At 43.8% G+C, this 16,311-nt stretch overlaps 1 protein-coding gene across 3 annotated transcripts in view; it reads right to left on the reverse strand.

Annotated features, from left to right (window-relative positions):
- TMOD2 (tropomodulin 2) overlaps nt 1-16,311 on the reverse strand; it is an 82,627-nt gene that overhangs the window by 44,752 nt on the left and 21,564 nt on the right. For all 3 annotated transcript variants that reach the window (XM_039237143.1, XM_039237144.1, XM_039237142.1), the window contains 2 exons: nt 2,379-2,573; nt 643-799 (listed from right to left, as the gene is read on the reverse strand). In XM_039237143.1, the coding sequence (XP_039093074.1) occupies nt 643-799; nt 2,379-2,504 (283 nt within the window). In that variant the 5' untranslated portion in view covers nt 2,505-2,573. The remainder of the gene's footprint in view (nt 1-642; nt 800-2,378; nt 2,574-16,311) is intronic.

Below are 16,311 nucleotides of genomic sequence, written 5' to 3' on the forward strand. Positions count from 1 at the left end.
GGTTAGGGTCTGGTGCCGCAGCTATGCTAGACCCATCCTAGAAGAAAGGCCTTGAGGGCACGTCTGCAGCTGGTGAAGCACCGGGCTAAGAGAAACACACCAATGATTACAGAACCTTCTTTCAGGCATGACACTACCTCACACTGCCAAAGCTTTTTCTTTGAGGCTGAAGATATTTTTCATACAACTAACCTGAGTACCATTACACTCTAAGTATTTATTTATTTAGCCTATATTGTGCCATATATTTTTTTGTAATTAATAAACTTTATTTTTTTTGGAGGAGTTTTAGGTTCATAGAGCACAGTACAGAGAGTTCCCATATACTGCTTGTCCCACACTTACAAACCCACCCCCAACGACATCCTGCAGCAGAGTGGTACGTCTGTTATCACTGATGAAGCTACATTGACATCATTATCACCCAAAGTCCATAGGTTATATTAGGGTTCACTCTTGGTGGTGCACTTTCTACAGGTTTGGACAAATGTACACTGACTGTGAAAGCAAGTCATGTTTCTTTCATAAAGAGTCCAGTTCTTGGGCTTCCTTCCTACTTGCAGGTCAGGTCCCTTGCTGGACCCCCTGTGACAAGATATCGGGAGGCCCTTTGTCCCAGGATGTGGTGCCTGGGGTCCTTACCTTTCTTTTCTCCAGTAAAGGGCACAAAGTCTTCCCGGTCTTTCTGTTCCAAAGCCTCCTTCTCCAGGTACATGAGGAGATGCTCGCGATCAAATGGGCCAGTGGCTGCTTTCTGTGTCTGGTCTTTCTGTCGCAATCCAGCTGGTAGCAGGGCGCTCTGATGACACAGAGGTGTGAGGGAGAAGGAAGGTGTTTGCTCTACTGATGTTCTGTTACCCGGCCCCCACCCCAGCCCTGCTGATAACGGGGCAGGAGGGGCACCTGTGTAGAGACGCATGTGTGAACTGAGGACTAAGGTCTCCGGCATGCCTCTGAGCCCCTACTTGCTCTAACATCCTGGCTGAGGGGAAGGCTCCCAGTGAGTGCAGGCAGAACACAAACAGCTAGAGCAGCCTCCGAGTCTTCTGTAGGTGCTTTCTGGAATGTGGTGGCAAAAGTCCAGCTGCCCTTTGTGGCCTCCTTCCTCACAGATCACACTTAGGTTTGGCCAGCTCTGCACCCAAGGTGCTCCGAGGCAGGCATGTGGAGACTAACGAGGAGCCAATGTGGCTATCCTCTCCTATTTCTAGCCTCTCTCCTAGGAAAACATCCAAGCATGTAAGCAAATACGGTAGATGCTGATACCTACTTGATGAAGCTTAGGGATTCCTTAAGTTTCAAAAACAAAAACATTTTTAAAAGTAAATAAAATATCCAGTGTCTGGCTTATCAAGATATCATATAAATATTTTTAGTGACATTTTTATTTATAGTAAAACTCATTATTTTGAATGCCTCGGATTCTCAGGTTAAGATAACACTATCAGGGCTGAAGAAAGTGTTTGCTAAACAAACACTGTAACAAGCTACTTAGCGTTTCAAGAGCTCATGAAAATATTAGAAGCTCCACTTAAATTTACATGATAGTATTGTTATGATAATTCAAATCTATCCGTTGTTGTAATATCACCAAAGGTTTCAAATTATTTATGCATTTTTTTATAAATGAGATATGAAAAATATCTGTATTTGGGGTTAAAGACCTGGTTTAAATACCACTTCTGGTATTTACTAATATGGGATCTTATTTCAACTACCTTTCCTAGTTTGTCCCTCTCATATATGAAATGGGAATATTTTTAAATTTTTTAAATTTTTAAAATTTCATTTAGAGAGAGAAAACATGGAGAGGGGGAGAGGGGGAGAGGGGGAGAGGGGGAGAGGGGGAGGGAGGGAGGGAAAGAGAGAGAGAATATCCCAAACAGGCTTCACACTCAGCATGGGACTTGATCCCATGACCATGGGATCATGACCTGAGCTGAAATCAAGACTCAGACACTCAGCTGACTGAGCTGCCCAGGTGCTCCTGAACAGGAATAAGACAATTTACCCCAAGGGCTTCTGTGCCCAGTAGAGTGTATGACCTCACAGAAGAACTATGGTAAGATTTGTTCTATTTCCCTCTTTCTTTCTTCTTCCCTAAGTCAGACTAGTCCTTTCTCAAGCAAAGGAAAATATTTTTTACCATTTACATTAAACTGTTTTTTGAGAAATACTCTTGCCATATTATACCGAAGATGTGGCTACTGCGGTTCTTCATGAATTTGTCAGAGTGAGTGACCCAGAACCAATCAGGGGAAGAACCCAGAATTTGTATTTGCAGCTAAGGGATCTCTACACCATTGTTAAAGGACCAAGCTGCCACTATTTATTCCATACTATCATGAACCACGCTGCTTCAGTTCTAGGTCACTAACCTTGGGATCTAGGTCATCAAGAACATTTTCCAACTGTTTCAGTTCCTCTTCTGAGAGCTTGCCAAGAAGCTCATCTTCATCAATGTTCTTGTATTTCTCCAGCTCTTTTTGAAAAGGGAGTGCCATGGTTTCTTATATGCCCTTCTCATAGGTCGTGAACATTTAAACAGGCCAGCTTCCCAGGACTTCAGAATACTACAAATAAGAAACAGACACTGTTATCTTATTCTGCGAACCGGACTTATTGACAGGAGATGGGGCTGTGCTATCTGGAGTTTTTACTGGACAAATAATTACAAGAAAAGCTAATATCACCTCCCTCTTCAGGGCAACTAGACGGCTTACAAAGGGTTTTCATATGCATTCTTTCGTTTATTTAGATCTTTACAAGGAGCCCAGAAAGGAAGCCTGGACAGATATTAATATCCCATTTTACAGATGAAGACTCTGAGGTGAAGGTGGCTAAGTGCTTGGCTAGAGGCTCCAGAGCTGGCGTGTGTCAGGCGTCCTGGTTTCCAGTGGAGTAGGGAGCCTTCCTACCACACTACTGTGCCTCCTCCAGCCTTCCACAGAAAACAATGCACTAATTGTAAGGCAGTTGTAAGAAGCATACTTGTGTCTTTTCAGGGAGAGAGTGATGTGAGGAATACAAAATGGGCCTAATTCAGGAAAGAGTTTGGGACGTTCATGTGAGAAAGCATTGTTCAGTAACTCCCTGCAATTCATCTAAGTAAGATTCTAAAATCCTGACTACATACTCTCTCCATCATTTTTTTTCTTTCCTCATTTCCTGATCTCTTTCTAGTCCCATTTCCTTTTTTTTTTTAAATTTTTTAATGTTTATTTATTTTTGAGAGAGAGATTGATAGAGTGAGACCAAGAGAGGGGCAGAGAGAGAGGGAGACACAGAATCTGAAGCAGGCTCCAGGCTCTGAGCTGTCAGCACAGAGCCTGACGCAGGGCTCAAACCCACAAACTGTGAGATCATGACCTGGGCTGAAGTCGGAAGCTTAACTGACTGAGCCACCAGGGCACCCCCCCCCCCTTTTTTTAAGTAGGCTGAAGTGAGAGCCCAACATGGGCTTGAACTCAAAACCCTGAGATCAAGAACTAAGCTGAAATCAAGAGTCTGATGCTTAACTGACTGAGCCACCCAGCAGCCCCTAGTCCCATTTCCTTTTTGTTTCCGTAGTCATGCTCCCTGTTTCGTCACACCTCTAGTCCATTCTCCTTTCAACCCACCCTTTTATACCACCTTACTCCTAAACTTCCACTCAAAATGAAATTTTTACTCAATCCCGTCTTTCCTGCAGAGGGTTTTTCATCTCTCCCTTAGAAAGATAATATTGCATTTAGGAAATAGCAAGGTGCTTACTTAGCTGATTGTGTTTCTCCTTAGGCAGTATTAACCTCAATCAGATATTTCAAGGCAATTAATATCTGCTGTATACCTATTATTTGTCAGGTATGGGTCTGAAAGCGGCAACACAAAGATTAACAAGATGTGATCTCTCCTTCAAGAAGATCACAGCTCAGTGAGACACCTGAATAGAGATAATACCACTTGAAAAGTGTTATAACAGAAGTATAAAATAAGTTTAAAAGCACAAGACGGAGGCATCTGGGTGGCTCAGTCGGTTAAGCTTCCGACTTTGGCTCAGGTCATGATCTCACAGCTCATGAGTTTGAGCTCCATGTCAGGCTCTGTGGTGCCAGCAGAGCCCAGAGCCAGCTTTGGATTCTGTGTCTCTGTCTCTCTCTCTGCCTCTCCCCTGCTCACTCTTTCTTTCTCTCTGTCTCAAAAATAAATAAACATTTAAAAAAATTTTAAAACACAAGAGGAAGTAATTATCGGGTAAGAGAGGTGGGGAGTTGAGAGGAAACTGTGAAAAAGGGGTTGTGTCTGAGCCCTGAAGGAAAAGATCATAGTTGGGTGCGGGTGGGGAAGGATTATTCCAGAGGAAGAGCAGCATAAACAAAGGCACAAAGATAAGAAGGTAGAAGATATGTTGGTGAAGGGCTGATGTGCTACAGGGAGAGGAAAGAACTAAAGGCAAGACAGGGACAGTGTGCAGGGCCTTCCCTATGAGCCTCGTTAAGGACCCTGGGCTTTATTCTGTTGGAGATGGGGAGCCACCACACATTTTTATTTTTATCATTATTATTTTTGTTAGTTTAAAAAGTGTTTATTTTTGAGAGAAAGAGAACACAGGTGGGGAGGAGCAGAAGGAGAGGGAGAGAGAATATCAAATAGGCTCTTCACTCTCAGTGCAGAGTCCCACTCGGCGCTCGAACTCACAAACCATGAGATCATAACCCGAGTCAAAATCAAGAGTTGGATGCTCAACTGACTGAGCCGCCCAGGCACCCCTCCACCACAAATTTTTAAAGTAGAGGAATGATCTGAAAAGCCCTGTTTTATTTTGTTTTTATAGAAAGTAAATCAAAAGGTAAGAATGAAGAATAGGTTTCATGGGAAGAGACTGGGTGAAGGTGAGCCACTGAAGGGCTATTAGAATGCTGCTCTCCTCCCATATTAATTCAACTGCTCACCACATTCAAGTCTGGGGTTTTCTATTTGGGTGTCTTTTCCATATACAACATAACTCTCTCATTAGTCAGATTTTTTTTTTTTTTTTGAGAGAAAGAGAGACAGCACGGGAGAGCATACACACTGCAGGTAGGGGCAGAGGGACACGGAGAGAGAGTAAATCTTAAGCAGGTTCTGTGCTCAGTGTGGAGACCGATGTGAGGCTTGATCTCATGACCCTGAAATCAAGAGTCAGACACTTAACTGACTGAGCCATGAGACACTCCAAGCCAGACTTTTTAAGCTTCCATTGCTATAGTCCAGTAAAACAAACATACTCCTGCAAAAACTATTCCACTGAAGTCAGAGACCAATTGGATCATAGGCACTTTGTTCTGGTCCCTGCAACCACTTATTTATCACGTGACACTGGGCATGGATCTAAATCTGCCAGGCTCTTAACCATCAAAAGAACTGGTTGAGCCATCCTACTTAAAGTTACACAGTTTTCCACTTTTAACATCCTGAAACTGAGATGTATTTTACAATGGATGATGCTACAATTACTGCTGGCCCAACAGCAGCCAAGATGTACTTGACACTGCCTATGAATGCATAAATATCAAAAGCACCAGCTTCAAAACTAGAAGAATGGGAGTCAGGGATTTGGAAAAAAAAATCCCAGGAGCTTTAAAAAAAAAAAAAATAGTGGACCAACCACTCTTTTTAAACCTAATGGAGAAGGAGTGAGAGTGGTGGCGACTCAAGCATGTTTAGCAACTCTCCCAACAGAGGGTCCAGATTATGCTAGTTCCACACAATAACAGAGCAGGCTAAGAGCCCAGCATTAATGGCTTTAAGTTCTTTAATAGGTTTTTTTTTTTAATTATCACTCTTTTTTAAAAAAATGTTTTTAATGTTTGTTTATTTTTGAGGGAAAGAGAGAGCGCATGAGTAGGGGAGGGGCAGAGAGAGAAGGAGACACAGAATCTGAACCAGTCTCCAGGCTCTGAGTTGTCAGCACAGAGCCTGATGCAGGGCTCGAACTCACAAACCATGAGATCATGACCTGGCTGAAATCAGACACTTAACTGACTGAGCCACCCAGGTGCCCCACCACTTTTTTTTTTTTTTTTTAAGTTTATTTATCCATCCTGAGAGAGAGTACAAGCAGGGGAGGGACAGAGAGAGGGAGAGAGAGAGATAGAAAGAGCAACCCAAACAGGCTCCATACTGACAGCTCAGAGCCCAGTGTGGGGCTCGAACTCACGAACTATGAGATCATGACCTGAACTGCAGTCAGCTACTTAACCGCCTGAGCCACCCAGGCGCCCCGAAACAATTACTACTCTGAATGGCACTGAGGATATGCTGTGTGGAAAAAAAACAGACATTAATGGCTGAATTAAAAAGTGGCTCAAAAAGTTGAACTCTAAAGGTGAAGAACTTTTAAGAATATTAACCAATTTATTTTACTTGTACTTTTTTTTTATGCCTGGAGTGATCTATAATCCAAAAAATGTATTCACAGAAGCTATATTTCAAATGGCCAGACCATTGGTAGGTCAATGCATAAACAAATTGTAGTATACCCACATAATGGAATCTATTCAGAAGTAAAAAGGAATGAACTATTGAAACACACTATAACATGGAGGAACATCCAAATAATTATGCTGAATAAAAGAAGCCAGCCCCAAAAGAATGCATATGGTATGACTCCATTTATCTAAAATGCTAGAGAGTGTAGACCAATCTATATGACAGACAGTAAATTAGTAATTGCTTGGGGATGGAAGAGAGAGAGGTAGTGAAGGGCAGAGGAGAGGACCCTGAAGGGGCATGAGCAAAATTTTGAGCTATACATATGTTTGTTCACTACTATGATTGTGGTGATGGTTTCACAGATGCATGCATATTAAAACTTAGCAAACTGTACACTTTAAATACATGCAATTTTAAAGGATTAATAGAGGCACCTGGTTGGCTCAGTCTGCTGAGCACCCAACTTTGGCTCAGGTCATGATCTCACAGTTGATGGGTCTGTACTGGACAGTTCAGAGCCTGGAACCTGCTTCAGATTCTGTGTCTCCCTCTCTCTCTACCCCTCCCCCACTTGCATTCTGTCTCTCAAAAATAAATAAAAATGTTTAAAAAATTCAAAAAAAAAAGAATATATGCAATTTGTATGTAAATTAAATGATTTCAAAAAAGTCTATATGTAAATCTAATCTTTTAGTCAGTCATTCATTTTAAAAACTTGGACCACCCTCATATTCTCTTTTTTTTTTTTTTTTTTTTTTTTAATGTTTATTTGACAAGGTGGGGGGAGGGAGGGTAGGGACAGAAAGAGAGGGAGACACAGAATCCAAAGACAAGCTCCAGGCTCTGAGCTGTCAGCACAGAGCCTGACACAGGGCTCAAACTCACAAACCATGAGATCATGACCAGACCAAAGTCAGACACAACTTACTGAGCCATCCAGGTGCCCTGTCTCTCCGTTCTTTTCATGTCCACTTGGTTAGCACCTCCTATAGACTCCTGCTACACAGCACTTTTCACACCACCCCTTCCTGTCACTCTTGTTTTGGACCTTAGCCCTCTGGCACCCCTAATCGCATCTTGAAAGATTTCTGTTCTTTCTAAGCCACCAGAGCACCACAATCAGATCATCTTTCTTCACACTGCTAACAAGCCACTCCTCTGGGCAAGGACTTAACAATGCCCCCCTCTTGTCTACAGAATGAAAATTCAGGCAGTCTAACATCCAAAACTCCTATAATTTGGCTTCAATGTGCACTTTCTGTTTTCTGCCTTCATTACTTTCCCCTGGGATTTACCCTACTCCAGCCAAAAAGGCTTATTCACTCTCTGTGATAGGCAAAATAATGACACCCTACAGATGTCCAGATGCTAATCCTCAGGACCAAGAATATGTTACTTTACATAGCAAAAGAGACCAGGTGGGTTAAATCAAGGATCTTAAAATAGGGAGATTGTCCTGGATTATCTGGGTGATCCCAATGTAATCACAAGGGCTCTTAAAAGATGAAAAAAGAAAGCAGAAGCCAGAGAAGACGTGATGATAGAAGCAGAGGGTCAGCATGATGCTGGCTTTGAAGACAGAGGAAGGGGCTGAGGGCCAAAATGTGGCCAGCCTTTAGGAGCTGGGAAAGGCAAGGAAATGGATCCTTTTCTAGAGCTTTCAGGAAGGAGTGCAGACCTGCTGACACCTTGATGTTAGCCCAGTGAAACCCGTTTTGGATTTCCAACCTCCAAAACTGTAACATAATAAACTCTTATTGTTTTTAAGTCACTGAATTTGTGACAGCAGCAATAGGAAACTAATACACTCTCTTATCCATACATTTCCATTTCTCAACGTAATTGGTTCTGAGTATCTTCTGTTTGCCCCTCCACGTCCACTCCCCACCTTGCTCTGTGCCCCAGGAATACGATGTATTTACACTGCATGAATGGGCTCTCTTGCTCTCTGGTGTATGTCTGGCCAAGAGGAGGCTCTACAAAGAAACAGGAGGGCAGGGTTGGTCCAGAAGGTCCTCTCTATAGACAGCTGCTCTCCCATTCAGCCGACTTCAGGCCTGGGGGTGATGAAGGGTCCCTGTCGGGGCTAGTGCCAGATTTCTGCCTCACTGGAGTCCCTAAACCCGCTCTACTTCTTTGTAAATAGATTCTTTATTAAAACTTCTTCAAATTGTTCAGTTTGAGTGTGTCCTCTGTTTCTTGTTGAAACCTTGGCTGATAGAGTAATATTCCTTGGAATGCCCTGCTCTATGCTCATGGCCTATCCATGTGCTCTGCTTTTGAGACCTGGCTCAAATCCCAGCTCTGCAGGACCACAGAATGTCAGAGCCAACTGAGGCCTTAAAGATCATCCAGTCTAGCAACATAGACGGTTTTCCTCCTATTTCCTGGTCACTCCATCTTGGTCTCTTTCGGCAATTCCTTTTCCTCTACCTTAACTACTGGCATACTCAGGTCCTGTTTTAGAACTTCTATTTGGGGTACCTGGGTGGCTTAGTTGGTTAAGCATCCAACTTCAGCTCAGGTCATGATCTCACGGTTCATGGGCTCAAGCCCCATGTCAGGCTCTGTGCTGACAGCTCAGAGCCTGGAGCCTGCTTCTGATTCTGTGTCTCCCTCTCTCTCTCTAACCCTTCCCTGCCCGCACTGTCTCTCTCTCTCTCTCTCTCTCAAAAGTAAATAAACATTAAAAAATTAAAAAAAAAAAAAAAAAAAGAACTTCTACAAATCTCCCAGGGGAACTCAATGCCTCCAAAGTTTTAACTATAATCCATATCTTAAAGACACTCAAATCCATTTATTTGTCTTAGACTTTGTTCCTGAGGCCTAGGTCCAAATATTTCCAACTGCCAAGCCAATATCTTTCCTTGGCTGTCTCAAGCACCTCTGAGTACTCTCATCATTTCTCCTACCAAACAGCTTCTCCTCCTCTAGGATTTCCAGGTGGCACCGAGAAACCAGGGAGCCATGCTTGACACCTTTTCCTTCTCTCCTCCTCACCCATCCATCACCAACCTGCCCTTACCTGAACGTGTTAGAATCCACCTACTTCACTTGTCTGCACTGCCTCATCCAGTCTTATCCCTTTGCTCCTTTCTCCATACAAATAATCTTTTTAAACAACTCTGCCTTATTGCTTAAAATTCTCCAATGGCTTCCCACTGCTTTGTGGATAAGGATCAAATTCAGAGTCTGGCCTCTGTCATCCTCATCAGCCTCATCCTGCACTACACTCCCCATCTCCTCCTGGCTCCAGCCTCCTGGACCACCTCCAATTCCTGGATCATGCCTTATGTTGTTCGCTCTGCTCAGAACACTAGTTACCCCCACCCCACTCTCAGTTGAATGCTGTCTTATTCATCTTCTAGCCTCATGTAAGCTTCAATTCTTCCGGAAGGCCTTGTTCAGACGCTGAGACAAGACTGGGGTCACTTCCCTCCTCCCCCATGGCATACTCCCTTGATCACAGCTCTCCTTGACTTTATTCCCATTGCTTGTTTTATCTCTGTCTTCCTTGCTAATCTCTGTGAGGGTGGGGACTACATCAGTGTTGTTCAGTGTTATAATCCTGGCTTCCAACACCAGTCTCCACCCAGAGAGTAGGCATCCAACAAATGCAAATGAAGGAAGTGAGCGCAGAGAGGTGAAGTGACCCACCGGTCCAGAACTCATTCCACTACTTGCCTCTACTCTCTGCCATGGAACTTTGTGAGGCCACCTAAGACCACAGAAACTGCTCCTCTTCCTAAATTCACACTATGTCACCAATTTAGTGTTCATCTCTTGCTCTCTCATTATCTTTCCATGTTTGTCACATACGTGGTTTTCTCTCCAACTCTTACCACAGACTCCCAGAGGACAGAGGCAACATCACAATTCCTTATATTCTTAGGCTTCTCAAGCTCCGGTCTGTATATTCATTTAACAAATATGTACTGAAAGCCCACCTTTTCCAGATAGCACTGGGACAAGAGCAGTGAACAAAACAAATGATACCCTGTGCCCCAACCAAGCTCACAGTGTGGCAGGGCAAGAGATGTTAATGAACTAGTTACAGTAACATGTTAATATGATAGAACAGTACCCTTAAAATAAACTGCATACACTGCATTAATGAAGGGGTGTCAAAGCCAGAGGAGAAAAAAAAACAGTGCATCCTCCTGGAGCACAACTTTGACCTTAAGATCTGGGGGAAAGCTAGTTACTGTCATTTAATACAAACTATAGGTACACTGTGGAGAAGAATGCAGCATGCACAGAATCATAAAGGGCAAGTTGCAGATCTCTGGCTCATGGCTGGCTGGCCTGCTTAAGCCTGAGCCCCACAAAGGTTCACATCTGGTCGCTCCTTCCATTGGCGATGCCACAGTGGCAAGTCTGCAAAGTGCTGCTTCAGCCTCCCTCCGCAGAGTGTCTGTCCCATGGCAAGCACTCAACGTGCAACCAGATACGAATGTACACGCTAGACTGAAGCAAGTGCCAAGCAAGGCTTCCTGGAGTCCATGTGAGCACACGCACCAAGTCAGTGAGGAAAATGAAGATCGGGAGAAGGACTAGAGGTGAAGGAGGAATGACCTGGGTCCTCCAATCACTCTTCTATTCCCCAAAGCCCTTCCCTAGGAAAGAAAATAAGGAGTGTGGCTTCTTTTGCTTCTTTGTACACTACCTTATTTGTACAACAGTGGTATGAAAGAAGAAAAACAGATACCACACCAAGCACTCAGCCTCTGGCCCTGCCTACACACAAAGACTTGGAGCCAAAGCCAAAACAAGCAGCCCGATGTATTAAGCCCCGTCCAAACCAACGGTGAATTTTTACAAAAGACTACACAAAAAAAATACTCTTTTTTTTTTTTTAATGTTTTATTTATTTTTAGGAGAGAGAGAGAGACAGTGTGAGCAGGGGAGGGTCAGAGAGAGAGGGAGTCACAGACTGATACAGGCTCCAAGCTCTGAACTGGCAGTCAGCACAGAGCCCGACACAGGGCTTAAACCCACGAACCGCGAGATCATGACCCAAGCGAAAGTCGGATGCTCAACCGACTAAGCCACCCAGGCGCCCCAAAAAAATACTCTTAAAAATGTAGTGGAAAAAATTTAAAAGGGCAAAACTGTGCCATTAAGTTACTTCAGATATGTACATCTCTAGGAAGGCTCATGGAAAGGGCTCACTGGGAGAGGCAGTGCACAGGTGTGGCTGGAGAAGGGGGACCTGGGCTTCAACTATACTGGTGATGATTTATTCCCAGGTAGAGGTGGGGAAGTGAGAAGTTACTATTCTTTATTATAAATCTTCAATATTTCATAATAGTTTAAAAAATAATCACTGAACCAACATAAACAAGGGTCAAATCTACATTTTCTGAAAGTAGTAAATTAGAACAAAATCAGCATATCAACATACCTTCCAACAAAACGTGAGTAGTTCCTATATATTGAATTCCTTTCTAGCTGCAGCCAAATGCAAAAATGTGTACAAAACAATAGTCTGTGGCCACCTGGGTGGCTCAGTAGGTTAACTGTCCAAATTCGGCTTGGGTCATGATCTCACAGTTTGTGGGTTCGAGCCCCGCGTCGGATTCTGTGCTGACAGCTGAGAGCCTGGAGCCTGTTTCGGATTCTGTGTCTCCCTCTCTCTGCCCCTTGCCCACTCACACTCTGTCTGTCTCTCTCAAAAATAAACATTAAAAAAACAACACCACATAGCTTGTGCTTTGAAATCTAGCTATCTGAAGATGGCCCAGTCATGTCTGTTTCTCCTTCCTTTCTTCCCAACCAAATGGCTCCTGTCATATTCTGGGAAATACTGGCAGTGGATGAAGAGCAGAGAAGGGTTGGGACGAGGAGGAATTTCAGGCAAAAAGTATGACAAGGCAATTGAAGGGAACAAGCTGAAAGAGGAATGAGAAACAGATCTCACCAGAATTAAGACTTTCTCTCTGAGACTACGTGTTGTTAACTTCCCAAACTTAACCACACTAAAGTTCTCATAGCTCAAATTGTGCTTGAAAACAGTCTCCTTTTAAGACAATGTTCCCACCAGTGAGCCACCCCCCTCCAGGTTTGTAAGACTTAAGGCAGGGGCCTTGGAGTCAACTAGCCCTGGGTGTGATGGTTATAGGTCTGTGTGCAAGAGAAACTTCTCCAAGCCTCTGCTCCTTCCTCTGCAAGACAGGCAAAGAAGAGTACTTATTTCAGAAGGTGGAGGTGATGCTTAATGGGATAGTGTGCGTAGTAGGTGCAGTGCCTAGCACATGCAAGCCCTCAGTTGAAGCCATTTCTCTTTTGTCCTTGGTCTGGGAATAGTCTTTTATTCGGAGTATTTGGTCCCTCCATTATCTTTGTCAGGATCTATTAACTATAGAGAGGCAGCATCTTCTAAGAGTCCAGGGTCAGCACTGCCAGGTTTAGCAGGCCACCATGCATAGGCTGGCCACAGGAGTTAAGGTTTCCACCTGGGCAGACAGCAGCCAAGAAGCTTCCTGGCTGGGGCAGAAGCTCTATAGCATGGAAGTCTTAGACTCTCTGCCAGACTGCTACCTGGTTTCTAATTCTCTTGGCAGGTCCTACTTCCTGCTGCTGCCTTATGCCTCTGGTCCTATTCTGTTTTCTGAGGAGTTCCTATTTCCTGACTTCTCCTCGCACTGCACTTGAGTATATGTGTCTTTTTGGTTTTTAACTGCTTATTAGTTCTGGCCATATTCCCTCGCCTTGCCTTCAGGAACTGATGGCTTCTCACTTCCTGACTGGCCTATGGGTTCTCTACTTTCTGTCTTCTGATTTGCATGCCCTCCCAGCGTCTGCCTGCTTATGTAGTCTTTGACCTATTCTGTCTCTTACTGTGGCATCTGTATCCCAGCTGAGTTTTGATCAGTGTTTGTTATGACTTATAGGTACTATGTGCACCTTGACTCATGACTGCTTATCAAGATGATATGCAAAATACTTAGCAAACAGTATGGAATGGGCACTGCCCAGTCAGAATGGTTGTCAGCTCTAAATAACAGGGATGGCTGTCCTGTACATACTGGCTGAACAGGAGCCCAGCTTATTAGACTCTAGACTCCTTCGACTGCCCTGATGAGAGGCCTCTCAGAGCTGGTGCCACATATTTCCTCCCTACTCAACCCCACGCTTGGCATGGCTGGCCTCGTGCCCTGTTTCATGAGCTCCTATTACCCACAGTCCTAGAGCTGACCTTCTCATTACCACTCTACCCAGGTTTCAACAGGGGAAACCTGGCAACCTACTTAAAGAGATGGGGTAGCCTTGAGGCCAAAGCAGGAGGGCAAAACATAAAAGTAGAAATATATATATCCCATGTATAGCAAAAGTATCTTTGCAGCAAAAGACTCTGTATAAAACGGTGTTGTTTCTTAAGAGTTCATTCTGTTTTCCTGGATGGACAACAGGAAGTCTCTTCTGCACATGTCTTCTATGAGCGTCTTTGAACCACTTATTGTCTATAAGAAACAATTCAGTTGTATGTGATTTACTAATAAAGAGAATGAGAGGATACCCTACAACTTCTGTTCAGTCAAAAGGCTGGATCTGTTCTTTCCTCGACACTCCCCTAACTCAAAATAGAACCACCCCTGGAGCTTCCTTCTATACACACACAAATCTTGAACACAGAGAGGAAAGAACAGTGTTTTCAAGATGGTTCTTGGGTAGGGCTAGCATTTCAAAGGTTTGGGAATTATCAATACTTTGAGGTTGGAGTTAGAGGATGCAGTATCGTAAGAATAAATGACTGATAGGAGCCAAGACAAATCAAAAAATGGGAACTTCCCCTGAGCCCACTCACACCTCCAACAGGATTTCAATCTTGGGAACTCAAAGCCACAGATTCACTGCGGCTGGGTGTCACTAACTGCACAGTTCTCTACAATCCTTTCTCTTTATCAACTTTCTAATTTTATTAATCTTCCCACTTAATTTAAAAAGTTCAAACTTACAGAAAGTATAAAAGAACAGTATAATAAATACCTGCCTATCATTCTTTTAGATTCACTGCCATCATTTTGCTACATTCCTGAGCTTGCTCCCTCACCTTTACACTTTTCACTTTTTGCCCCTGAACTAGCTCCAAGTTGCAGATATCATGACATGTTTCCTCTAATACCTGTACCTCAAACGACTAAGGACAGTGTCCTACATAACCACAGGACCACTACTGCACCTAAGAAAATGAAAAGTAATTCCACGATATTATTTAATATGCAGTCTACATTAAATTAAAATTCTTCCAGTAGTCTCCAAGTCATCTTTTACAGCTATATATTTTTTTTCTTATCTAGGATCCAAAGTTCACACATCTCGAGTGGTTGTTACATCACTAGAGTATTTTAATCTGCAATACTCCCTGCTCTCCCAACCGTCACCTTTCCAGTCTTTTCCGAACACTGCATAGGTGAAATCATGACCTTATTGCATCCCCACGGGAGACTCATAATAGGTGCCGGTAGACTTGAGCCCTAGGCTGAGGTGATAACCTCCTCATCTTTCCATTGGATGGCCACGTTTCCTCTAGGTAATTTGTGGTGAGATAATCCTATTCTCCAACAACCTCTCAAAGATTCTGAACCCATGGAGGAGTCCTTGTCTGAATCAGTTACGGTAGAGTCTGCACAGCGCTGGTTTTCTGGTTTTCTTACTCCTTTTGTTGTGTATTATTCAAACAATAGCCCATCAGTCCCTGTCCTCTCTTTCCTCAGTGTGTATGCTCTCTGGTTACTTCTTACTGGGGCTTCCCCCCACCTCCTTGTTGACCACATTTAACCAGCTTCGCCCAGACCTTCTCCCTTTACCTGCCGATCTCATGACTTCGCATTCAGCAAATTAAAAACAAAAGCAAAGAAACAATGTTGCCTACCAATTTACAGTAATTTACAAACATTAGTGTGGCTGTAATACATATTTATTGGGTTAGACTGAAGAGAGTAGAAAGAGGGAATTAGTTTTATTTTTTTTTTAATCGGATTCCTAAGGCCTGAAATCTTTCCTCTTCACTAAGGTAAAGCCACTTGTTCTGTCACAATCAGGCTTTTTGTAATGGTGTTGAACAGAAGCGACCTCATCCCTTCATTTCCCTCATAGAAGAATCTAGGAAGAACAGAGGTTTAGAAATCATGGGCCCAAATGCCCCATTTTATATGGAAAAGGGACTCAGAGAGGTGAAGGGGCCTGCCCAACTCCTTAATGGTACGACTAGAACAGGAACCTGGTTTAAAAAATACCTCCTCTGATGGTTCATTTTCATTCCCTTCCCCAGTGCCTGTGATTCGGCTGTTTAATAAGCAAGATGAAGCCGTAGCATTCACGGCCTCCTTCATTGCTAATTTGCATTTTGCCTGCATTACCTTCCCACCTTTGAATGCTTTAGGTAAAAATTCCCATTAGGATCCTCTTATTAATATTATTTTAAAACCAATCTTCCGTTCTGCAGAACAACAGGGAAATTTTAGGAAGATTCAGGGAGCACATGCTATCACTACTTTATTAACCAGGGGGAAAAAAAATAAAGGTCTCGAGGACCTGCAGCATCAGGCAGTTCCCTGAATGCAGCTTTCTCGGAGGCTGAAACGCCCAGCGGGTGACAGTTCTAGGGATCTTAAAAAGAGATGCCAGCTAGAATCCACCCTTCCTCATCTCCCGCTGTAACGAGGCGGTGAGAGGCACCGCGCTCCGGGAGCCTGTCTAACGTTCACAGGAGAGGAGAAAGTGGGGAACAAAGCCCGGCGTGGAAAAACCCAGCCCCGCAGCGCGAAGACAGGAGACCGCGCCCTCACTGCAGCAGCACGGCGGGCTGCTGAGGCTGCGGAGCCGCAGTGCGGAGCGCGGGACCCACCCGCCGGC

Source organism: Hyaena hyaena, unplaced genomic scaffold, assembly GCF_003009895.1.
Source record: "Hyaena hyaena isolate Hyena2069 unplaced genomic scaffold, ASM300989v1 scaffold_120, whole genome shotgun sequence".
In the NCBI taxonomy this organism is placed as follows: Eukaryota; Metazoa; Chordata; class Mammalia; order Carnivora; family Hyaenidae; genus Hyaena; species Hyaena hyaena.